The following is a 25,053-nucleotide window of genomic DNA, read 5'->3' as shown; positions in this document are numbered from 1 at the left end:
TATGGGTCTTGGATTGGATATGGACTCCAGGCAGGTAGGTTGTGATGTGAGGACTCTTGATCAGACCTGAGGTGATGAAGCACTTAAAAATAAGAACACAAAATTTCTTCATATTTTTCCAATTTTTATCTAGAATTGGAACTATCTGCCAAATCAAACTTTCTACTAGACTTAAGAGTATCAGAAACTTAGGGATAATTTAGTCTACAAAGTCCTTCATTTTACAGATGAGAGACTGAGCACCAGAGATGGAAAGAACTTTCCTAAGGTTATACCACTAATTAGTGATATGGCCAAAACTATAAGCCAGGTATCCTATGCCTAACCAGTGCTCTTTCCCCTACGTCCTGCTTTCTCTCAGGTTAAGTGGCCTGTTTTGGGAGTTGAAAAAACCAGCGAGTAAAACAGTAATTTTATGGTATATGACTGTTCTAGAAGAAATTGATGAAGTGACTCCCAAACCAAAATCCACTTGTTGATATCTTGCCTGAGTCCTGTCCATGAAATACAATAAATTAAATGACCTAAAAAAAATTACTGAGAATATTCACCATCTTAATAGAATCTGCTTCTAGTCAGCTGTATCTGCCTCGTAGAGTTTATGATTAATCTGCGGCCCTACTCAGTCATTGAATTCTGTCCCTATGGTTTATTACTCTAGTTTGTCCTCACATATCTGCCCCATTTAGGTGGTACTTGGATAATTCTTGTTCTACCTTCACACACGGCAAACTACCAGTAGAGATTATAACTGTCTGTAACTTCCTGTCTGGGCTTTCTTTCTTAGCCCCCATGACAGACTTCTGTGGATACTGGGGCACCGAGAATACATTACTCATTCTCTTCTCAGGTCTATTTATTCAGCACTGTTACCTTCTTTTAAAGACAAAGCAATTTAGAAAGAACTTTAGTCTACTTTATTTTCACCATTAATTTTCTTCATCAGGTCCTTTTAAAGCATATATTGAGAGGTTCCTGTGTGCCTAGCACCCTATTTGCTATGTCTTAGAGGCAAGAAGAAAAGGACAAATAATGTGTATTGACCATCTATTGTGTGTCAAGCATGGTCTTACTGGCTTTTACTTGGGATACCCCACGCAATCTTAACAATACACCCCCGGAGTAGGCATTGTTTATTATACCATTTTACAAGAGGGAGAAAGAGGGAGAGAGGAGAGAGGGACAGAGGGAGAAAGGGAGAGGGGAGGGGGGAGAGAGAGAGAGAGAGAGAGAGAGAGAGAGAGAGAGATAGACTTTCCCCAACTGAACCTGGCATTTGAACTCTGGTCTCTTTGAAAGGTTCCCCTTCCCCAAGGAGCTGGCAATCTAGCTGAGAAAAGATTGTTAAAATTATTGGTTTGAAGCAAACTTGTTTAGGTGGCAGCTGCTATGTTAGTTACCTGCCTTCTATCTTTCCTGCCCTCTTCTCCCCTTTGCAGAATTCTCTGCCAAAACTTATGATACAATCTGGCTTCTCAGTTAATCCTACTATATTGCACCACCTAAGGCTATCTGCCTCTACATTCCTTTACTTCCCTTCCTCTACCAAGTAAAACGTATCTCTCTTTATATTTCATCCCATTCATTTTTAAGGTGAACTACCTTATCTGATTGATTACAGTTAATGGGTTAAAGTGAAAATCCTCCTTGTAGTAGTTTCATTTTAATAGGAGATTCTTGGAGACAAAGTGCCTTAAAGACAAAGTGCCTTAAAGGATTGAATCTATAATGGTATATTTCAGGCAAAGTGGCAAGCCTGAGCAAGAGATCCCTGGGTAAAGTGAAGCAGAGAAGAGCAGGTGTGGAGTGTGGTTTTTTGATGCCCTCATATCACCACACATAGAAAGCCATCTATAAGCATTGAAAGAGTACCTGTAAGGTAGTTTTGCACAGAAGTTAGTCCATCTTCTTAGCACCAGCTGTGCTGACAGCCAGTGGCCAGCTGGGTCTCCTTCCATGTGTATTCACTAATTAATTAAACAGTTGTGGTCATGAGAACTCAGAAAAATCCCTAACTGAGAAAAAATCAGTTTCTACACTCCAACTGTGTTGAGTTTGACTATAAGCTGTGAGATTTTCCTGGGCTAGCTCATTATAATGAAGAGCTCCTTATGACCAGGGAGGGACTGTGAACCCTGCCACTGACATCCCTATCCACTCTCACCCTTTCTAAAAGCTGCTAAGTCAAAAGGAGATGTCAGATGGTAGTAAAGGGATTCCCACTCACCCTACTTTGCTACCACTAAGGGCTAAGTGTAACTCTTTTCATGCTCTCCTTTGCCCAGTGGTAATCTGTTTCTGGGGTTTCAGCATCTACTTGCTGAAATTTTCCAGCCCTCCTGAGCATCTTCTTCACACTGCATTTGATCACTGTTATTCTATGTTCTTTCAGGCATGAATGAATTAAACCAGCCAGATTCCCTATGGCTTCTTCAGGGGACCCTATTGCTCTGATTAAAGAATTTCCCCAACACTGGAGAAAACAGTACGTACTAAAATATTATCTTGACTTCTCTTTTGGCATCATCCCTAAAAGAGTGCTCTTTCACTCTGTGGGCCCTGGGAAGGCAATGAGAGCCTGTCCCACATCTGGTCCACTTGATAGATTACCAGGTAATGGCCAGTTAAATTACATTTATCTCAGTCAATAAATGTAATCTTATAGAACATGAAAAGCTGCGGTTTATGGAGTATTTGGTAGAATGTGATTTTTATTAATAGTGTCCCATTGAGTCATACTGGAGCCTGAGACAAAAGGAAGAATTAGTTTATATAGATATAGATAGATATAGATATAGATGATATAGATATAGATATAGATATATCACTCAGCACACATTGGCCACCCTAGTCATACAACAGAGGATATGTGTTTGTTGAGAAAAGGGATGCCATTTGCTAAAAAAGAAGACTACAGTAGCTGTAGGTGATTCATGCATATTAGGCAAGCATCTATTCACTGATTACTAAGCTTAAAGGTCAATGAATGTAGGTTAAGAACAGATTTTGGAGATGGGGGTGGTGTTTTCTATGCTTACTTTTGGCTCCTTTGTCTTGATGTCTATTCTTAGAAGAAGTGTATTACTGAAAAACCAGCCTAGATATCTAACAATCAGAAGTGGACATGACTAATAGATGCCTAATACTTAAGCTCAGTTTAAAAAATCATGAGTATAAACCAAATTGACAAAACTTCAGCTAGACAAGGAAAAGAGAGAGGACTCAAAGAAAACAAATGAAAGAGAAGTTACAATTGATAGCACAGAAAATCAAAGTATCATAAGAGACTACTCTGAACAATTACATGGCAAAAAAATTGGACGACTGAGAACAAACAGTAAATTCCTAGAAGAATATAATCTTCCAACACTGAATCATGAAGAAATAGAAAATCTGAATAGACATATTACTAGTAAGGATATTGAAACAGTAATCAAAAATCTCCCAACAAACAAAAGTCCAGGATTAGATGCCTTCACTCATGAATTCTGCAAAGCATACAAAGAAGATTTGATACCTATCTTTCTCAAACTTTTCCAATAAACTAAAGAGGAGGAAATCCTTCCAAACACATTTTATGCAGCCAACATTACCCTGATACCAAAACCAGACAAGGATACCACAGAAAAAGAAGACTACAGGACAGTATCCTTGATAAACATAGATGCAAAAATCCTCAACAAAATGTTAGCAAATCTAATCCAACAATATATTAAAAGGATTATATGGTCAAGTAGGATTTATTCCAGAGATGTAGGGATGTTTCAACACATACAAATCAATCAACGTGATATATCACATTAACAAAATGAAGGGTAAAAATCATATGATCAACTCAATAGATGCACAAGAATCATTTGAAAAAAAAATCACATCCATTTATGATAAAAACTCCAACAGGGCTTCCCTGGTGGCGCAGTGGTTGAGAGTCCACCTGCCAATGCAGGGAGCACAGGTTCGAGCCCCGGTCTGGGAAGATCCCACATGCCGTGGAGCGGCTGGGCCCATGAGCCATGGCCACTGAGCCTGTGCATCTGGAGCCTGTGCTCTGCAATGGGAGAGGCCACAACAGTGAGAGGCCCACATACCGCAAAAAAAAAAAAAAAAAACACAAAACTCCCAACAAAGTAGGTGTAGCAGGATGATACCTCAACACAGTAAAGGCCATATATGACAAACCCACAGGTAAAATCATACTCAGTGCTGAAAGCTTTTCTTCTAAGATTAGGAACATGATGAGGATTCCACTCTTGCCACTTTTATTCAACATAGTATTAGAAATTCTAGCCACACCAATTAGGCAAGAAAAAGAAATTAAAGGCAATAAAATTGGAAACAAAGAAAACTGTCACTATTTTCAGAAGAAATGACACTATATATATATAAAACACTGAAGACTGCACCTCAAACTGTTAGAAATAAGTGAATTCACAAAAGTCACAGGATACAAAGTCAATATACAGAAATCTGTGGTGTTTTTATACACTATTAGTGAACTATCAGAAAGAGAAGTTAAAAAAAAATCCCATTTACTATTGCATCAAAAAAAACACAAAAAACCAAAAAACCTAGGAATAAAATTAACCAAGGAGGTGAAATACCTTTACACTGAAAACTATAGGACAATGATTAAAAAATGGAAGAAGACACAAATAAATGCAAAGGTATTCCATGCTCATGGATTGGAAGAATTAATATTGTTAAAATGTCCATACTACCCAAAGCAATCTACAGACTCAATGCAATTCCTATCAAAATTCCAATGGCATATTTCACAGAACTAGAATAATACGAACATTTATATGGAACCACAGAAGATCCTGAACAGCCAAAACAACGTTGAGAAAGAACAAAACTGGAGGTATTATGCTCCCTGATTTGCTATACTACAAATCTGTAGTAATCAAAACAGTATGGTACTGGTGCAAAAACAGACACAGAGATCAATGAAACAGAACTGAGAGCTCAGAAATAAACTCACATGTATGGACAATTAATTTACAACAAACAAGCAAAGAACATGCAATGGAGAAATGACAGTCTTTTTAATAAATGGTATTGGGAAAACTGGACATCCATGTGCAAAATAATGAAACCATCTTACCCAACATACAAAATTAACTCTAAATGAATTAAAAACTTGAGTATAAGATCTAAAGCCATAAAATTCCTAGAAGAAAACATAGGTGGTAACCTCACTGACATGGGTCTTAGTGATGTTTTTGTGGATGTTACTCCAAAGGTAATGAAAACAAAAGCAAAAGTAAACAAATGGAACTACATCAAACTAACAAGCTTCTGCACAGCTAAGGAAACTGTTCTCAAAATGAAAAGCAGCCTACTATATGGCAGAAGATATTTGCAAACAATATATCTGATAAGGGGTTAATATCCAAAATATATAAAGAATTTACACAACTGAACAACAAGAAAATGATCTGATTTAAAAAGTTGTAGAGGATCTGAATAGACATTTTATTTATTTTTCCAAAGAAGACATACAGATAGCCAACAGGGACATGAAAAGATGTTCAACATCATTAATCATCATGCAAGCCAAAACCACAATAAGATACCACCTCATGCCTTTTGGAATGGCTATTACTGACAAGACAAGAAATAACAAATGTTGGAGAGGGCATGGAGAAAAGAGAACCTTCCTACATTGTTGATGAGAATGTAAATTGGTGCAGCCACTATGGAAATCAGTATGGATATTCCTCAAAATAATAAGAATAGAACTACCATATGACCCAGCTATTCCATTTCTAGGTATTTATCTGAAAAACATGAAAACACTAATTCAAAAAGATATATAAACACAAATGTTCATTGCAACATTATTTACAATAGGCAAGATAGGAAAACAACCAAAGTGTCAACCAATGGATGAATGGATAAAGATGTGGTAAAATTTCATTCTTTTTTATGGCTAACTTTAAATGGAGTATAATCTATAAAAATATTGAATCACTATGTTGTATACATGAAAGTAATATAATATTATAAATCAACTACACTTCAGTTAAAAAAGATTATACACACACTCACACATGCACACACAATGGAATACTACTCAGCCATAAAAAAAACATGAAGTCCTGCAATTTCTGACAACATGGATGGAACTTGATGATATTATGTTAAGTGAAATAAATCAGATGGAAAAAGACAAATACCTTATTATTTCACTCATATGTGGAATCTAAAAAACAAAACAAACAAAAAACCCAAATGAAATGAAAACAAAGTCATAGATACAGCAAACATTAGTGATTACAAGAAAGGAAGGAGGTTGGGGGAGTGGGTGAAATGGATGAAGAAGGTCAACTTTATTGTGATGGAAGGTAGCTAGACTTGTAGTTGTGATATTTTGTAGTGTATCAAATGTTTAATTATAATGCTGTACACCTGAAACTTATATAATAAAAAACCATGGGCAAAATGACTATGCAGATCACTAAAACATGGAGAAAAAAAGACCCTAAATATAGTCATTTTCAGTTATATTCCTAACCATGAGGTCAGGGTTTTAATAAATAATACAATACCTTGTAGTGAAAATATCCTTTGTATGTGAATGTGTGCATGTCTAACTTAAGTACTTAGTGTATGGGTTTATGGATATATGAAGCCAACTTGAAGCCACTCCATCCGTTCTTTCTAGTTGCACTTTCTTGTAAAAAGGGAAAGAGCCTCTTCTCAAGATCACTTGAGATTTTTCCTGAGGTAAACAGGATGACATGGGTCTTAGTGATGAGAGCTCAGTGAGACAAGGAGAAAAATTTAGGCATCTGTTCAAAACATATTATGCTTGTAACACACGTAAATTTGTGATTAATTATAGGTGGAGTAGGTTACACAGTTGATATATTTCTGTAGTCTTCTGTGGAATAAATATCTGTTGGCTCAATTAAAGTACTATACTTCCATTGGAAGTATTAACAAATGAAAGTGCTGGTTGAGCCTGAATCTCCATTGTGATATAAAATTCAAATTAACTAGGGGAAATTCAAATGCATTTTCATTTATTAATAGCCATGAAAGTCCATAGTCAAGATAAAACCTCAGGCTTAAGAGAGAAAAAGAGAAATACTCAACTGTTACAACTAGCAAACAAACGAAAAAGCTAAACAAGATGAACAACAACAGTAAAACCTTTGTATTAATAGGTATGCAATTTGTAATTTGTATTAATAGGTATGTAACTTGTCATCTATGTAATTTGTTTAAATGATTTCCTCCTTGAGACATTAACCAGCATTCAGTCTTTAGCGACAGCATTTATGCATACATATAATTATTTTACACTGTTTAAAATGCTAAGAATTTGTTCATTTTATTTAATAATTTATATGGCACTTGGTATAGAATCTTACAAATAACAACTCATTAAATACCCATAGAGGAACTTACTGTTATCTCATTTTACAGATGAGGCAATTGAGATGTAGAAATGTTTATGTAACTTGCTCAAAGTCACACAGCTAGTCAGTTGCAGAGCCTCAATTTGAATACAGGAACACTGGCTCCAGAGTCCGTTTTCTTACCAACTACAAATCATGCCTCATTATTTATAAAATGTTTGCATATTATGCAATAATTATATAATGCATGTACATGAAAACATATATATGTAATGGAATGCCAGGGCTATTTAAAACCCAGATGTAGAGGAATTACCTGGCAGTCCAGTGGTTAGGACTCTGTGCTTCCATTGCAGGGGGTACGGGTTCAATCCCTGGTCAGGGAACTAAGATCCTGGAAGTCGCGTGGTGCACCAATAAATAAATAAATAAATAAAAATAAAATGAATAAAATCCAGAAATAAAATGACAAAATATTAGAGCTAGAAATGCTATTAAAAGTTATTTGGCTTAACCTACACATTTCAGAGAAGAAATAGAGGTCCAGATAAATTGACTTGCTCGAGGTTACACAGATATTCAATGGCAGAGGTGAAACAAGAACTCAAGTCTTCTCACTCTCAATCTGATATTATTTTCATTACACTAAATTGACTTTGCTATTACTAATTTAAATAAATACATCACTATTTATATTTTTGAATAAATGTCACCCTCAAATGCAAAGTTATATGCTTACAGTAGTGATGCTGTGTTTCACCAAATAGTCTCATAACTTGTTCTTTGAAATTATCTTTGAGACTGGATTTGAGCTAATCAAGAAAAATATGTCATAACACACTATGGTCATACCTTATCATACCTTGGTTTGAGCCAAAAATGGCATGTTTAACTTGATCCTTAACTTCATTGTTCAGACTTATTTCTGAATGGCTTTTGACTATTTCCAAAATTCAACTACCCTTAAAAGACAAAGGTTTTTCACCACAGGGATTATTCTAAAGTATATGAGGCAGACTCTGAGTGCAATTCTAAGGGAGAGCTCCAAAATTTTCCTGAGCAATAAGGAATGTAATTGGAATAAGCCTATAGCTTTTCAAAGTGACAGCTCAGGAAAGACAAACTCATTTGATTGCTTGCTTCCTGATAAGTTTGTTCATTTATCTATCTATCTATTTATTTATTTTAATATATGTTGTTCCATTATTTAGGTCTTTTAGTCTCTCAGCAAGATTTTGTGAATACCAGTGTACAGTTTTTTTGACATCATTTACCAGGTATATTTCTAAGTATTTCATATTTTGATGGTATTGTAAAGGTTATATTTTTCTAATTTTTAATGTACAACTATTCATTACTAGTACATAGATATACAGTGGATATTTCTTTATTGACATTTTTCTGGAAACCTTGCTATATTCAGTTATTAGTTCTGGTAGTTCTTTTTTTGAAGATTGCATTGTATTTTTTTACATAGACAATCATGTCATTTAGAAATAAAGATAATTTTGATTCTCCCTTCCTAGTCTGGATACCTTATTTTCTTTTTCTTGCCTGGTTGCCCTGGAAAGTTGTACAATGTTGCATAGAAGGAAAGAGAGCAGACATTATTTACTTACTCTTGATCTTAGGAGGAATTAATTCAGTCTTTCACCATTAAATATGATTTAAGAATATATATATATATATATTCTTTTTCAGATTATTTTCCATTATAGGTTATTACAAGATATTGACTATAGTTCTGCCTTGTTGTTTCCGATAACTTTATTTTTAAAAAAATATTATCACTGTGAGGAACCCAATGTCTTAAATGTTTCAACTCATTGATGGAGTCTAGAAAGGTTATGTGTGTGTGTGTGTGTGTGTGTGTGTGTGTGTGTGTGTGCAGATGTGCTGTATTGTATCTCTTGGGTGACTTTTCCCAGATAAATAAGTTCACATGGAGAATACCATCCATCCTCCCAGGCAAAGGAAATTTATTGGAGATGAATACCTTGGTGTGGTATGTAGGACATGTTGATGACATAGTTGAAGAGGTTGTGAGAGTAATAAGGAATAGAATAGTCAGATAGATAGAACTAGAGCTAAGGAAAAAACAATGTAGATAACAACAGTGTGGCAGAGAAGGTCAGATGGAGGAAGCTGCAGTCTAAATAGGAGGAAGAGAAGAGGAACAGGACAGAGGGAGGAGGGAGATTAAAGAAAAATTTAAAGTCAAAACTTTGAGTTATTAGTGTATCAGTGACATACCCAGTATTGGGAAGAACAGTGAAAGAGAAGGGTCCCAGTTTTAGATAAATTTGCCCTTAAGATTGCTAGCCATTTGTTTCAACTTTCCTTTTATCCTGTCTGTGAAGCCTTGTTGAAATGATCGATGGACAGTTAGATAGATCACGAACAAATGATGGAAGCACATTACCATTTGATGATCATCTTAAAATAAAAAATAACCATATTTCTCATGTTTGCAATTACTCTGTCACTGATGTCAATCATTGAAACAACTGACTGGCATTCCAAACTGTCAAAGAGTTGTTTCTCCTCTCTCGTTTACCCTGACATACACTTAAGTTGATAAGTATGAGGTGGGGGAACATCTGAATTCAAGTTGTTTTTTTTTTTTTTTGCCATCTCTTAGAGCTAAAAGTCATTGCTTTAACACTTGTTAAAAAGTTACAAATAAAGCAGGAAGAAAATGCAATGAACTCAATTGCAATGAATCTCAAGAAGTGGCTAGTCACTTAGTTTTCAATCCAGTGATATAAAGAGTCATCAAAAACCAACCAAATACTGCAAATAATGCCATTCACTGAAAAAAAATTCTTTTATTTACTGTCACCAGTTTTGGTTTCAAAGTGCCTCCTCCCTTTAGCCTTTCACAAGATACATTTAAGGGAAAGGCATTGGAAATAAATAAATAGCAAGCTTATGCCTAAATTACTTAGGTATCCAGAAGTCCAGCTGTACTCTCTGAGTAGATAATGAGAGAGAGACGTAAGCAATTGGCTTATGTCAGAGATAAAAGTGAGCGAACCAGCAGGTAAATGTAATAGGAAAAAAATATCTTTTCTCAACTGCAGATTTTGGGAACAAGTGCCTGTTCAACACACTTTTGGTACTTGGTGAGTTCCCTGACTATGGTGGGGGAGGGAGTTGTCATTTCCTGCCAGAAGAAGGTAGCAGGTGGTGGTAAAAAAAAAAAAAGTAAAAATAGCACCACATTACCACAAAGAAGTGTGCTCTTCTCCATTTTGGGGTGTGTGTGTTTGTGTGTGTGTGTGTGTGGTGGGAGGATAATACTTTTAAAACCTGACTTCCTTTTATTTGCACTTCACTTGATTGCAATACAATGTGGCTGTTTATATGTACATTAAGAGTTGAGATTTTTTTAAAAAGGCAATTAGTGTGTTTTGAGTCGTGTACTCTGCCTTAGTTCAGAGCTTGCAGATAAATATGGTAAAACTGTAGTTGAATAATTTTTTAAATGTTAAGTGAGCATGGAGCTTGTGGGGGCCACTGTTGCTGTGAAGGAGGAATTTTCTTTTTGATTGTTTCTGAAATTTCTTCAATTTGATTCCCAAACACTTAAGTGAATACATTTGATTGTTTTGAGGAAACCATGGAGGAAATTGTAATCAGTTCAATGGTATGGCATCCAGAGCACTTATTTTATCCATTGGCAGGTGACCAATAAGAAAGATAGGGCTTCCCTGGTGGCACAGTGGTTGAGAGTCCGCCTGCTGATGCAGGGGACATGGGTTCGTGCCCCGGTCCGTGAAGATCCCACATGCCACTGAGCGGCTAGGCCTGTGAGCCATGGCCGCTGAGCCCGTGCATCCGGAGCCTGTGCTCCGCAAAAAAGACAACTTCATACAGAAAATAATTCAGATGTGATTCTCAGCAAATAAAAAAGAAAAACTCTTTAAAAAGTGGTTTTGTAATCTCCAAATACTTTGCAGTAGCCAATATCAATGATTAAAACAATAGCTAGAAATTACTAAATATGTTTTTAGATTTTATGACTTGAAAAGCCTTTAAGTGACATATTTCAAAATTTATACAGAACTGGATAATTGGAAAAAATATTCTACAGACTTGCAGGGACATTTGTATCCAAATTTAACAGGCATTTACTAAAGGTCTACCAATGAACATTTAGTACAGGTCTAAGTGTTGTGAGAAATACATAGATGATTAGGACAGAGTTCCTACTCTCAGAAAGATTACAATCTAGTGGTTATATAGACAACTAACTGTACTATCAGACAGGATGAAACACATCAGACTATAATAGAGGTATAAGCACTATGAAGTGGGAAGTCAAAGGAAGGTGAGTTAATTCCAGTTTGGGTGAACTCAAGAGAGTCTTGGAGGAAGAAATGAGATTATAGAAATTCTCCTTTCTATCAAGAATTTTCCTATCAAAGTGGGAAAGTGGGGATAGGGGATTGGACCTTGAAGACATTCTGACTAAATTAAAAGAGAGAAAGACATTAAAAAGTACATGATGTATTCAAGATAAGCCTGGCATGGTGGAAGCCTAGGACATTTGGAAGAGTGTAATAAGAGATTGGGCTCAAGAGAGAAAATAGAGCTTTGAATGTCAGATATTTACATCATCAAAGTGTGAATATTTGAAGGATTTTGCACAAGTGCATGATATGCTGCAACCTGTATCTGATAAAGACATCTGTAGAAATATGTTAGTCTAAAATAATAAAGTTGTGATATTTAACATAATAGAAAGGAAGTACAGCTATTGCTCATGTCAAAGTGTTGTAAACAGAGATAAAATATGAATGTCTGTTCCTCCTGAAATATTGCTGAGTGTTACTGATATTATGCTGGAAATGTACAAAAAGTTTGCAATTGCTGGTCGGTATTCTTTACTTGCTTGCCTATTCATTTTAGGTGGAAGATGACACTCTATCCTTTGAGTCAAAACAGAATAGAAGCTCATAGTCTTTCTGTAGGAACATCTGCAAAGGACTTTAGAAGAAGGGATTTTCTGGGTTTCTTAGATACTTTTCAACTCATACTACAGACTGCAAGAAAACAGTGGATGATATATATCTGCTTCTTTTAAAACAAATGTATCTATTTATTTACTTATTTATTTTGACTGCATTGTGTCTTTGTTGCTGCTCACAGGCTTCCTCTACTTGCCGCGAGCAGGGGCTACTCTTCATTGAGACGCACAGGCTTCTCATTGTGATGGCTTCTCTTTGCTGCAGAGCATGGGCTCTAGGCACACAGGCTTCAGTAGCTGTGGCACGTAGGCTCAGTAGTTGTGGCTCACGGGCTCTAGAGTGCAGGCTCAGTAGTTGTGGCGCATGAGTTTAGTTGCTCCACGGCATGTGGGATCTTCCCAGACCAGGGCTCGAACCCGTGTCCCCTGCATTGGCAGGCAGATTCTTAACCACTGCACCACCAGGGAAGTCTAGATATATATCTGCTTTTAAAGCCAAAGAACAAGATCAGTGAAGGACAACATTGGCTTGTCCTTCATTATATCCCAATCTTGAACTATATTACCTTTCACTCCAGTGAAATGTCATCAGAAATGGCCCAGCTATTACAAATAAAGACACTCACTGAAAAATTATTTTATTTGCTAACAGAGCATTATGCAGTAAAAACAAATACAGAAAATTCCAGTCTAATATTGCACATTCATCAAGCTCCAGAGGCTAACATAATCCCAGGCTTGATTTCAGCTATGGTCTGTGATTCTTTAGGACGCTTCAGCCCTGTCCTAGAGAAGAGTAAAATTTCTTGGTATTTGTGAATCTAGTACCTAAAATATTAGTGTGGGATGAAGAGAGTGTCATAAGAAAGGGTCCCATATGACAATTTTCACAACCTCTTTTCAATCAATATGTATATGATGTCATCTCAGACAAATGTGACAACAGTTCTGGTGAGGACCTACAATCTAATTTGATGTTTGATGTTTCATACCTGGGGCATCCTTATTCCAGACTTGGGCTAGAGTGATCTCCAAGTGAATATGTCATTATCTGGTTCTTGGATCCATGGGTACAGTAGATTTAGAACAAGCGTCTTTGAGGTTAGTCTAGGAGTCTCCCCACCTTACCCCCTATAACCCTCCTTTTGGAGACAGATCCAGGGAAAGAGAACCCTCCACTCCTAACACTTTACAGTCATAGCTCTTTTCTCAAATGTGGTGGCTTATAAAAAAGGAGAGTCTGGGAAGAAGAAACATTAGCAGGGATGTGCCACCCTCTCTGCTTCCACCTATGCCAAGGGTCATGCGTCTGTCACAGCATTCCCATCACTGGTGGAAAATTAGTCAAGGAATGCAGTCATCTTTTTCAATGACACTTCAGTCTCAGTAATCAGAAAAATACCTCTAAGAGCCAAGAGTTTCCAAAAGACTCAGTTTGCTTCTACTAGTCAGGAGGGCTGTTGATGCTGGAAGGAGAACTGTAGGACCACAGTAATGGTTCCTGGTATGTGGTTACTCTTTAGACAGTGACTTAAAGGACTTTTGGGACTTATTTTTTGAAGTGAGAATCTTGATTAATTTATAGGATCTACTTTCTAAGTATAGAAAACATGGTAGAAGATTGAGAAGTAACCAACTAGAAACCTGTTGAGAGAAGACATACTACCAAGAGCCATAAAATAAAACAGGTCCAGCAAAGACAAAACCACCACTAGGGGAGGCTTATATTCAGTCATCTGGGATAACAGTGTTCAGTGTCTTGTACCCCTTTCCTATGCCTCCCTTAAAGCCTGATTGAAGAAAAGTATATATTATCTGTCATTTAAAATTCAAGAATAGGACTTCGCTGGCGGTTCAGTGGTTAAGATTCTGCGCTTCCAGTGCAGGGGCCGCAAGTTTGATCCCTGGTCGGGGAACTAAGATCCCACATGCCGTGCAGTGAGGCCAAAAGATTTAAAAAAAAAAAAAAGTAAGATTCAAGACACCCCCCTTTTATTAGATTAATTGTCTTGTTCTTTGGATATCAAATGTTCCCTGGGAATTTTTCAGAGTAATTACTGAAGGCTCTATGACCACTTTTTAGGGTAATTACTGAGGGCTAAACAATTCCTTTTTGCCATTTGCATTTTAGTATTTAAAATTCAATTTAAATAATTTTCCATCAGGATTCTTTATGCAGTTTCTGAAGACCCCAATATCTGCTGAGACGTTTCTATATTACGCTTTGCTTTTTAAAAACAAAATGCTATACACCTTGGATAATACAGTGTGGAGAAAATGGCTCCAAATTATAAGTAAAACACAAGTAACTGTGGAGAGGGAGTTAACCACTGAGCACCAAGACCAGAAAGATCTGATACAATGAGCAGAAAGACAAAGGATGCAAAAGCTCTGAGGTCTATTACACACGATCGAGAAATTCTGAGTTTGTCTGAGGTACTGACATTCCCCAAGAAAAGTTACCAGGTTTAAATTACTGCACTCCATCTTTAAGGGTGGGAGACTGAAATTCCAAGCCTAAACTCTCCCTATAAGGCAAAAGGCTTATCCTTAAGAAAAAGGAGTTTGGGCCCCAGCCAACAAGTAGGAAAGGACTTTTCCTTTCTTTTTCCTTAAAGGAGGGCTTTTTGGCAATCCATGAATTTACACCACATTAGGTAGCTACCTACACCCCAAATCAAGGCCAGCTATGAAATGAGGCCCTGGAGACTGGTTTAATTTTCCACTTCACCCTTGCTCTTTTTACCAGAACCCTTAAGATTGGTTTACTCCTCCACTTTCACAGACTATTAATCCTATGAAGCAGTGGATAGGGTACACTCTCAAAGAGAAAATTGCAAGAAAAAGAACTGCAAAAAAGTAAAAAAGGCCAGAAGGACCTGATTATCTTGGACCTTAGTTTATTTTATGTAAGCTTGGAAGCTTATAACTTTCCTTAAAAAAAAATCCCCCTTCTTGTCTAAATGCTCATGTCTGGTCTGAGACACAAGGTGACATTCAAAAGAGCTGAGGAAAATCCCCACAGTTGTGTCAGCAGTAAGAACAGAAAATATGTACCATTTTCCCACTGTAACATAACTTGTGATCTTCTCATCACTTCTACAAAGTGAAAATATTTTAAATGTAACGTGTAAAATGGAACTTTGTAAAATGGTTACTTGTATTTTGAATAAAAAGTTATTATATACACCATATTAGCCCAGAGACCACATTTTGAGAAGCCCTGCTTAAGAAAAAAGGAAAGAATAAAAATAGACACCTATAAATCATGTGGATAAGAAGGAGACCCTGAGAGGTGGGAGCCATGTAAGAACAAACTAACTTTTTTTAATGGATGGTAGGAGCAAGAAAGTGGATAGTGGCTAAAGTAATTTTAGTTATCAGTACAGATTTCAACAGCTTCTGCAGTAACCCATTCCCAATACCAATTGGCATGTGCTGGTCTGCGGCATACAAAATGATTGTGAACTAGGATATCTGAGGAAAGGCAACATGTCTGGGCATTATTCACTCTGATGTGAGATTGAGTGATGACCTTCCTTCTTTCTCTGAGTAATTAAAAGCGTATTACTCAGAGCAGAGCAACAAGATACAGAATCTGCTGAAGTGGAAATGTGCTTCAGATCTCAGAAGAGACATTTAGATTCAGCTAAGTGAAACTTCCTAGCAAAATAATAACTCTAAATAACTACTTTGTCCACACATAGGTATTTCCTCCCTTCATGGAGTTGGCCTATCAGGGAATCATAGATGTCAGAGATAAGAGGAGTTGGGAGCATGATTAGATGTGGTATCTATACAGAATACCCCTCTTTTATTTATTTATTTATTTATTTATTTATTTATTTATTTATTTATTTATTTATGGCTGTGTTGGGTCTTCGTTGCTGCGCATGGACTTTCTCTAGTTGTGATGAGCAGGGGCTGCTCTTTGTTGCAGTGCACGGGCTTCTTATTGCAGTGGCTTCTCTTGTTGCCGAACGCAGGCTCTAGGCACGCGGGCTTCAGGAGTTGTGACACATGGGCTCAATAGTTGTGGCTCATACGCTCTAGAGCACAGGCTCAGTAATTGTTGCACATGGGCTTAGTTGCTCCGCAGCATGTGGGATCTTCCCAGACCAGCACTCGAACCTGTGTCCCCTGCATTGGCCGTTGGATTCTTAAACACTGTGCGACCAGGGAAGTCCTGCATGTGCTTCTTATTGCAGTGGCTTCTCTTGTTGTGGAGCACCAGCTCTAGGTGTGCGGACTTCAGTAGTTGTGGCTTGTGGGCTGTAGAGCGCAGGCTCAGTAGTTGTTGCACACGGGCTTAGTTGCTCTGCGGCACGTGGGATCTTCCCACACCAGGAATCGAGACTGTGTCCCCTGCATTGGCAGGCAGATTCTTAACCACTGTGTCACCAGGGAAGCCCCCCACCCCTCTTTAAAATAAAAATTCTGATGGAACATTCTTCCTAGGAGAATTAACTAGGTAAAGACTTTCTAAAGTATTTGCTTACTGAGCTGTAGTCAGCTCTTAGATATAGTTGCTGGACAGGTTTTCTGGAAATACTGTAAATTATTTCACTTTGAAGATTTTCAAAAGTGAAAAAGAAGCCCTGCGATTTGCTATGTGTGCTGATTAGAATCAGGAAGAAATTGTTCTGCTCTCATCTATTCAATATTTGTGATTACTCATGTATCGTAAAAGTATAATTGCCTCCCACACACATGTACGCTCCTTGTTCTGTCCCACATTATTTGCAGTCACTTGTAGCACTAGGTCTGCTTTTCCTTGGCTTACTAAGGTGTGTACATAACCAGAACTCTAAAATAAAGTTGGCTTTTGAGCAAGCAGTTGCATTTGACCTGTGATTGGATGGTTGCTGAGCAGAGCTCCACATCCCAAAATATAGTCTCTACTTGCCACTAATATGTCTCAAAGACCACCATTATAAATTAGGTCTTTTAATAATTCACTTCCCTTTATTAAAATACAGAAACACATTTTGCTGAGATTTTACTAAGAAGTCTCAGTAAAATACACAGAAAGCTATCCCTGATATTCATTTGAAACAGGTTTTCCCAGAAATAAGCAACCAAATACATAATATTGCTGAAAACACTCTTGAACCATATCATGAGTAAAATTTAGTGAAGCTTCAGGTTCAGGTAAACTGATAAATATTCATAAATAAAAATACTAACTTCCCACAAGAACTATATATGGAATAGTTTCTGGACGGTATATTGCTGGAAATCAGGCTAAACTCAGGCCATCAGTTTCACTTTTTCTCTTATGTTTTTCTTCTTCCCAAGGAAGTGAGTAAAATTAAGTAAGGATAGGCTCCTGAAGCAAGAAAAAATTGATCAAGGAATCTGGCATGTTGCTTCAAACAAATAGCTCATTTAAAAGTGGAGTCTGTTCCAGTGTCTGTTACAATACGGATTCCTTCCTGAGAAAGGGAAATCTCAAAAAAAATAGTAATATGCTCTGAAAAAAATGCCTCCTTCATCTTTTGTGTCCATCGCTCTTAGATAAAGGAATATTTATATTCATTACAGCACAGCTGACTAGGTTTTTTTTCCCCCATGTTTGAAAGCCTTTCCAACAATCCCAAGCAACTTTTCCTACTAGAAAATAATGTGATCTTAACAAAGGGATAACATTACCAGCTCTCCCAGAAGGAAGTCAGAAGAATATTAAGGGAGATTCGGTATTCAAGAGCATTTCAAGTTTGCAGTTTAGGATATACAGATGAAAAAGCATTAAAATATGGCCAGTGAGGGAACAACCAACAGGAAAAATACAGACTTCAGGAAGATAGTCTTGAGTTTAAGTTCACATCACTTAAGCAAAAATGTTCTTAATATTTAGTTGGTTCCCCTTTTTTGTGTTTTTAGGGAACACTGTACATTGCCTATGATCACATTTTTCATATTGTGCAGCAATTATCATTCTTCCTCACTAGACTATAAGGTCTAAAAAGACAGAGATTTTGTGCCTTTTTCCACCGCCCATACCTCCAGTAGCAAGCATGCACCTGGCAAATGACAAATGCTGAATAAATATTGGATGATCCCAACATATTCCAAACATAGTTCTAGGTGCTTCGGGGGGTATAAAGATATAAAAGACTCAGCCCCTGACTTCAACAATTTTCTGGCATAGTTGTGGTGGAGTGGGGTGAAAAGGGGAGCAGAGGCATAAATAAGACACAGACATAAGTTACTAACCAAAAAGCAGAAGAAGTATGTGCTTTAAAAGAGGTATATATGAGGGTTTTAAAAAGGAGTTAGGACAACAATGTTGAGTTAAAGAAGTTTTCACGAAGGACAGGAAATTTGAGAAAGGTCTTTACAAATAAGTAGGACTGGTATGCAAAAAAATAAAACAAAACAAAAAAAGATATTCCAAGCTGAGGTAGCAGAATGAAAAAATGGAAAAAGCTATTTGTGGGGGAAGAAAAAGTCAGTTTGAATAGTATGGAGCTCAGTTTGGCTGGAGTTCTGGACATGTTAGGAGAGCACTGGGAGACAAAATCCTAAAGGTAGATGGCCCTGTATTTAAGAAAGCCATTGACTGCCAGACTGTATTTTGTGATTTTTTGGGCAATAGGAATCCATTATTACTTTTTAAGAGCTCATTTTAAGGAAAAAAATATCTGACAGCATTATATAGTATGGAGTAGAAAATGATAAGGGATAGGGAAATAAACTAAGTAATAAGGTCCTGAACTAGAGCATAAACAATGCAATTTAAAGAATAATATTATGAGAAATAACGCAGTTGCAGAAAGTAGTAATAATAATAATATCAGTTATTAAGCATTTATGTACCTTACACTATGCTAAATAAATTATATACAGCAGCTCAATTAATTCTCACACTGACTCTAAGTTAGGTAGTATGATTTTTCTCATTTTATCAATGCGAAATTAAAGAATCAGAGAAGTTTGGTGATATACCTGAAGTCACACAGCTATTTATTAAAAGAGCAAGAATTTAAACCCAGGTAATCCTGACTCCTAAACATATGTTATTTCCCCCATAGTAAGCTATCTTCCCTAACTTGTTTGGAAGTGGAAAATAAATGACAAAGAGTCAATACCTCCAAGACTTTGAGACACCTAGGAAAACATTAGTGAACTTAATAGCAATGAAGAAGTCAGGAGCAGAATCTGGTTTGAAGTTTTGAGGGATGATCATTTTTGTGTGAGATATATTGATTTTATTTACTGAAATTATTTCTTTCAACAAATACTGAGCACTTATTTGTGTCTTCCACAGTCCTCAGTTCTGTTTTATAGCAAGTAAACAAAACACACAAGAATCCTTGTCCTCATGAACTTTACATTCTAGTAGGGAAAATATATAAAAACAAAATAAATAAGTAAAAATCAAAGAGTATGTTAGTTACAACTGGCAATAGATAAAATAAATACTGACAGGAGATGGGGAGTGTTGGAGGTGAGCTGCAGTTTTAAATAGGAAGATGAGGGAAAGCCTCATGAAAAGAACCCACTTGGGTAAAGATCTGAAGGAGGCAAGGGAGTAAAACAAATAAATAACTAGGCTAAAGCATTTCAGGCACAGGGAACTGCCAATTCATATGCTTTGAGGCAGAAAGGTTCTTGGTCTGTTCACCTAACAGCAAGAATGGTAAAGTTGCTGGAGCAGAGTGCAAGGGGGAGAATCTTAGAAGGTGAGGTCAGAAGAGTAACCAGGGGCCAGACCATGTAGTTAAAATAGGCCATTTGTTGTAAGGACTTTTATTTCTCCTCTGAGTGAGATGAGAAGACATTAGGAGATTTTTTATCAAAGAGGTGACATTATCTGACAAGATATGACATATTTTCAATAAATAGAAAAGATGGCTTCACTTTCATATGTTGAATTTTAAGATGGTAATGAAATATCCAAAAGAAGAGGTGTTATATATAGTTGGAAAGAGAGCTACAGCTCAGGATTCACATACAGATTTAAGAGTCATTGGCTTTGATAGGAGAGGTGAATGTTCATTAGAGGTTGACTGGATGTTTATTTGTATAGTTCTGATTTCTTATCAGTGACGTTAGCAGGTGATGACTTTTATATAAATAGTTAAAAGGAGGTTGAAAACCCAGGGCTTGTGACTTTTTGGTCAGCCACCTAATTTTGCCTGTCACCTAATCAAAATCACTACCTGTGAAAATATTTCAAAGATGTATTTCAGTTTGGGAGCTGAACAACCTCTAATTTTAACCACTCTTTCAACATCGATGTTATTCTTTACAGTCTTGCTTCTTGTTATTTTATAACACCGTCTCTCTACTTCCTTATCTGAGAAATCTCAAGTATTTAACCCCTTCAATCTGAATGCATAGTTCATACTATTTATCAGCATGTTTAAATAAAGTGTGCATTATATCTTTGAACAAATGTGCTATTTTACTTACCAGGCAATTGAGGCAAAATAATAACAATTACAATTCCTTCAGGGGTTGAATCAAGCCAACTTCAAACATGGATTTGATAATCTACATGGATTTGATAATCCATAGCAGGATGTTTTATAATTTCTACTTCATTTTTGTTCTTCCCACATATCTTTAAAGTCAATTAACTCCTCCTGCATTTCAGCAGCCTTGAGGCAACTATCCAGGTGCCTAAACTAAAATTTGTTTTAGAACAAAGGTCATGGACCTAGCTGGGTCAACTTTTTGGGGATTTTGATTCTCCGTATTGATGTCATGGTCTTTTGTCTTGGATAATTGAGAGGTGGCTAAATGACCCTTGTTATTGCAAGTAATTAAAGAGAGGGTGGTTGCCCACTAATTTTCAGACATCTGGGGAAGATATGAAACAAATCAGTGGCCCCTATATGATGGTTCAAGGACAAATGCTGGCTGGGTTGGCTATATCTGAATCATATGGGGATCTTTTTAAAAATACAAATTTCAGGCCCTAAGTACTGAATAAGAATCTCTACGGGAGACACTAGAAAATCTAAGGAAAGTTGTAATTTTTTTAAACTTCCCCAGATGAGTGTGACCCTCAGTGATGTTTGTGAAGCTGTGGTCTACATCAGAGCCTCTCAAATGTTAATATGCCTAAGAATCACTTGTGGTTCTTCTTAAATTGCTGATTGTGTTGCAGCAAATCCCAGATGGGATCTGAGATTCTTTTGCATTTCTAAAAAGTTCTCCAGTAATGCTGGTTCATGGATCACATTTTGAGTAGTAAGGGGCTAGATTACTTCTCAGGTTCCTTCTAGCTATACTGTCCTGTGACTCTAAAGTGTCTTATGGAACTTGTGACTAATCACACTCATTCACATCAGAACTTTCCATTAAAGGTAATAGATTTTTCTACACATAGGCTTTTTTTTCAAAAATTTCTAGACAATAATTGGCTTAATTTTTTTTCATTTGCAGCTCTGACTTTGTTTCTCACTTTTTAGTTTACGACACATAACTGAAAATGTCCCAGAAAGATGATCCATCCAAGTTAATCACCTGTGAAGAGTTGTGGACCCACTGAGTACAAAAGCAAATCTTCCTTCTATGTGAGCCAAAAAAATGAAAAACAGCCTGCCAAACACCAGTAAAGAGATGACTGTCATCATATGGGAATTTGAAGAGCTACTATATGGCACATTTATGATCAAATGGGAGAGGATCAACTGTTATGATGTCCCAGAGGCCTTTTAACTGAGTAAAGAAGAAGGGAAAATTATAACAGCTTGTCATCTGTGCTTGCACATTAGACTTCAATGTAGTTAATGTAGACAAATCCAAAGCAAACACGCAGATAGTTACTTGAAAAAAACCCAAATCATGTATATAAGCCCAGACCAATGCAATAAAAAGGATGTTATTCTATATTCAGTCTCCCCAGCCCATCGATGATCAGTCTTTTAGAAAGAGCAGCAGTAAATTATAAATTTAGCTTTTTAACCACCATTTAGCAAAGGCAGTTTCTCTAGAAAGAAACATGCCTGCTAATGACACATGTGCTGGGACAGATGGATCCAATACAGATTTTCGGTACTTCATCTATGCAGTGACATACACTGTCATTCTTGTGCCAGGTCTCATAGGGAACATATTAGCCTTGTGGGTATTTTATGGCTATATGAAAGAAACCAAACGGGCTGTGATATTCATGATAAACCTAGCCATTGCTGACTTATTACAAGTCCTCTCCTTGCCACTGAGGATCTTTTACTACTTGAATCATGACTGGCCATTTGGGCCTGGCCTCTGCATGTTTTGTTTCTACCTGAAGTATGTCAACATGTATGCAAGCATCTACTTCTTGGTCTGCATCAGTGTGCGAAGATTTTGGTTTCTCCTCTACCCCTTTCGCTTCCACGACTGTAAACAGAAATATGACCTATACATCAGCATTGCTGGCTGGCTAATAATCTGCCTTGCCTGTCTGCTATTTCCACTCCTCCGAAGCAGTGATGACACCCCTAGCAACAGAACAAAATGCTTTGTGGATCTTCCTACCAGGAATGTCAATCTAGCCCAGTCTGTTGTCATGATGACCATTGGCGAGTTGATTGGATTTGTCACTCCTCTTCTGACTGTCCTGTATTGTACCTGGAAGACGGTTTTATCACTGCAGGACAAATATCCTGTGGCTCAAGACCTTGGAGAGAAAAAGAAAGCCTTGAAGATGATTCTAACCTGTGCAGGAGTTTTCCTAATTTGCTTTGCACCTTATCACTTCAGTTTTCCTTTAGATTTCCTGGTCAAGTCCAATGAAATTAAAAGCTGCCTAGCCAGAAGGGTGATTCTAATATTTCATTCTATTGCCTTGTGTCTTGCTAGTCTGAATTCCTGCCTTGACCCAATCATATACTACTTTACCACTGATGAGTTCAGAAGACGGCTTTCAAGACAAGATTTGCATGATAACATAAAACTCCATGCAAAATCATTTGTGAGCAGCCATACCACTTCTACCTTGACAACTGAACTATGTTAAAAAAAAAAACTGAATGTGGACTGAAACTTAAGCTATAAAATTTCAGTGACATACTATACACATATGATCTCAACTAGAGCCAGCAGTTGTATCTGTGAACCTAAGACAAAGAGAGACTATTAGGTTGAAGTCATTATAAGCACTTAGTTTTGTTACAATGGACATTGAGTTTCCTTGTATTTAGAAGCAATGTAATTGTCTATTTATACTAGTAATCACAGTTTATATCCCAATATCATATTTTAGTTGTCTTTAAGTAGGATGGACATTATATTATTCTGCAAAAACAGTGTTAAAATCATGGACCTTTTTTTTTTTTTTGTGGTACGTGGGCCTCTCACTGTTGTGGCCTCTCCCGTTGTGGAGCATAGGCTCTGGACGTGCAGGCTCAGCGGCCATGGCTCACGGGCCTAGCCGCTCCGCGGCATGTGGGATCTTCCTGGACCAGGGCATGAACCCATGTGCCCTGCATCGGTAGGCGGACTCTCAACCCCTGCGCCACCAGGGAAGCCCGCATGGACCATTTTTATCTCCATATGTGATTACACTCTAGTGTTTGAAGACTCAAATAGCTATTTCCTTCATTTCAATATCAGTATGAAAAATCATCTGTCACATCTATTAATAGAATGAAAAATCTGAACTCAGGCCTCTGGTATGTTTAAAATAAGAACAAGAAATAAATTCACATACTCTCTATGACTGTATAAATTGCCATATTTAATCTAACCAGGGCAGGTGGCTTGTCAAAGTTCATACAATGTGACCCAAATTGCCTTTAAAGGTCCAGGAGAAAGCAGATAGGTGATAATCATAGTTCTGATTCTCTTAAACTTTTTACAGAGAACACCTCTGAAGACGTACGGATCTGCCAAGTAAAAGAAATGTCCACCATGCTTCTAGAGTGACATCAAGGTACCTCTGACAGGTTACTGCACTTTCTGAGCCTATGGAAGAAGTAGTGCACTAAGTTTAGGCCACTAAGTTTAGGCCAGAGCAAAAAGATGAAGTTATTTCTTATTTTTAAGTTAGGTGGCAACTGTCAAGCTGCATTCACAAGCCAGAGTAGGTTTGGAGGCAGCCAGGCATGTGGACCCTAGAGTCTTCAGTAATTTTTCTGGCCCAGCTTTGCCCCAGTCATACCATTGTAAGGCCAGCACAGCCTCCCTCCCAGCATCTGGGGAAGTCAGTATTTTCCCCTTTTGAGAAAAGTGCAGAAGATTAATTTTGGCCACATTGGACGCTCATTAAAATGCCTTGCCTCCTACCTGTTTAGTACTAGTATGCAGGAAACAGACCCAGGATATGAGTAGTAATTTAACCTGAGGTCTTAAATATTAGAATACTTTGAAAAATACTTTGGCAAAAAGCTCTAAGTTTCAAAGCGTGCTTTAATTAAAATCTGTGTGCTTTAAAATGAAGAAACATGCTACTTCCTATCTGGAAGGAATGTGAAAATCAAGGAAGAGCTCCATCATATTTACAGAAAGGGAGTTATTTTAAGCACACAGTTACAATACCAATATATTTGGGGAAAAAAAACTGGTGAAATCAAAATGAATTCTAATATCTAAGATGAATGGAAATTTTTCTAATGTTTTCTCTAGGCAAGTGTTGATTTGCTTGTACTTTGTTATTAAGATAATACCCTGCTAGAAGATTGACTTTGTGCTGCTAGCAATAGTGTATGTATTTATATCCTAATTATTCATCATAAGGTACATATTTCGATGTGTTAAATGAGTTCCAAATGAGTG

At 37.1% G+C, this 25,053-nt stretch overlaps 1 protein-coding gene across 7 annotated transcripts in view; it reads left to right on the top strand.

Annotated features, from left to right (window-relative positions):
- The window catches only part of GPR174 (G protein-coupled receptor 174), a 43,522-nt gene extending 18,669 nt beyond the window's left edge, over nucleotides 1-24,853 (top strand). For 2 of the 7 annotated variants that reach the window (XM_073798845.1, XM_033849692.2), the window contains 3 exons: nucleotides 2,393-2,485; nucleotides 8,579-8,644; nucleotides 21,762-24,853. In XM_073798845.1, coding sequence (XP_073654946.1) covers nucleotides 22,295-23,296 — 1,002 coding nt within the window. In that variant the 5' untranslated portion in view covers nucleotides 2,393-2,485; nucleotides 8,579-8,644; nucleotides 21,762-22,294 and the 3' untranslated portion in view covers nucleotides 23,297-24,853. Of the gene's footprint in view, nucleotides 1-2,392; nucleotides 2,486-8,578; nucleotides 8,645-21,735 lie in introns of all 7 variants that reach the window. The other 5 variants (XM_033849695.2, XM_033849691.2, XM_033849693.2 and 2 more) reach the window with 4 other exon arrangements.
- The last annotated feature ends 200 nt before the right edge of the window (nucleotides 24,854-25,053 follow it).

The sequence above is a fragment of the Tursiops truncatus genome, chromosome X (genome assembly GCF_011762595.2).
Source record: "Tursiops truncatus isolate mTurTru1 chromosome X, mTurTru1.mat.Y, whole genome shotgun sequence".
Lineage (NCBI taxonomy): Eukaryota > Metazoa > Chordata > Mammalia > Artiodactyla > Delphinidae > Tursiops > Tursiops truncatus.
Note: the sequence above shows the minus strand (reverse complement) of the source record. Positions and strands in the feature narration are given on the sequence as shown.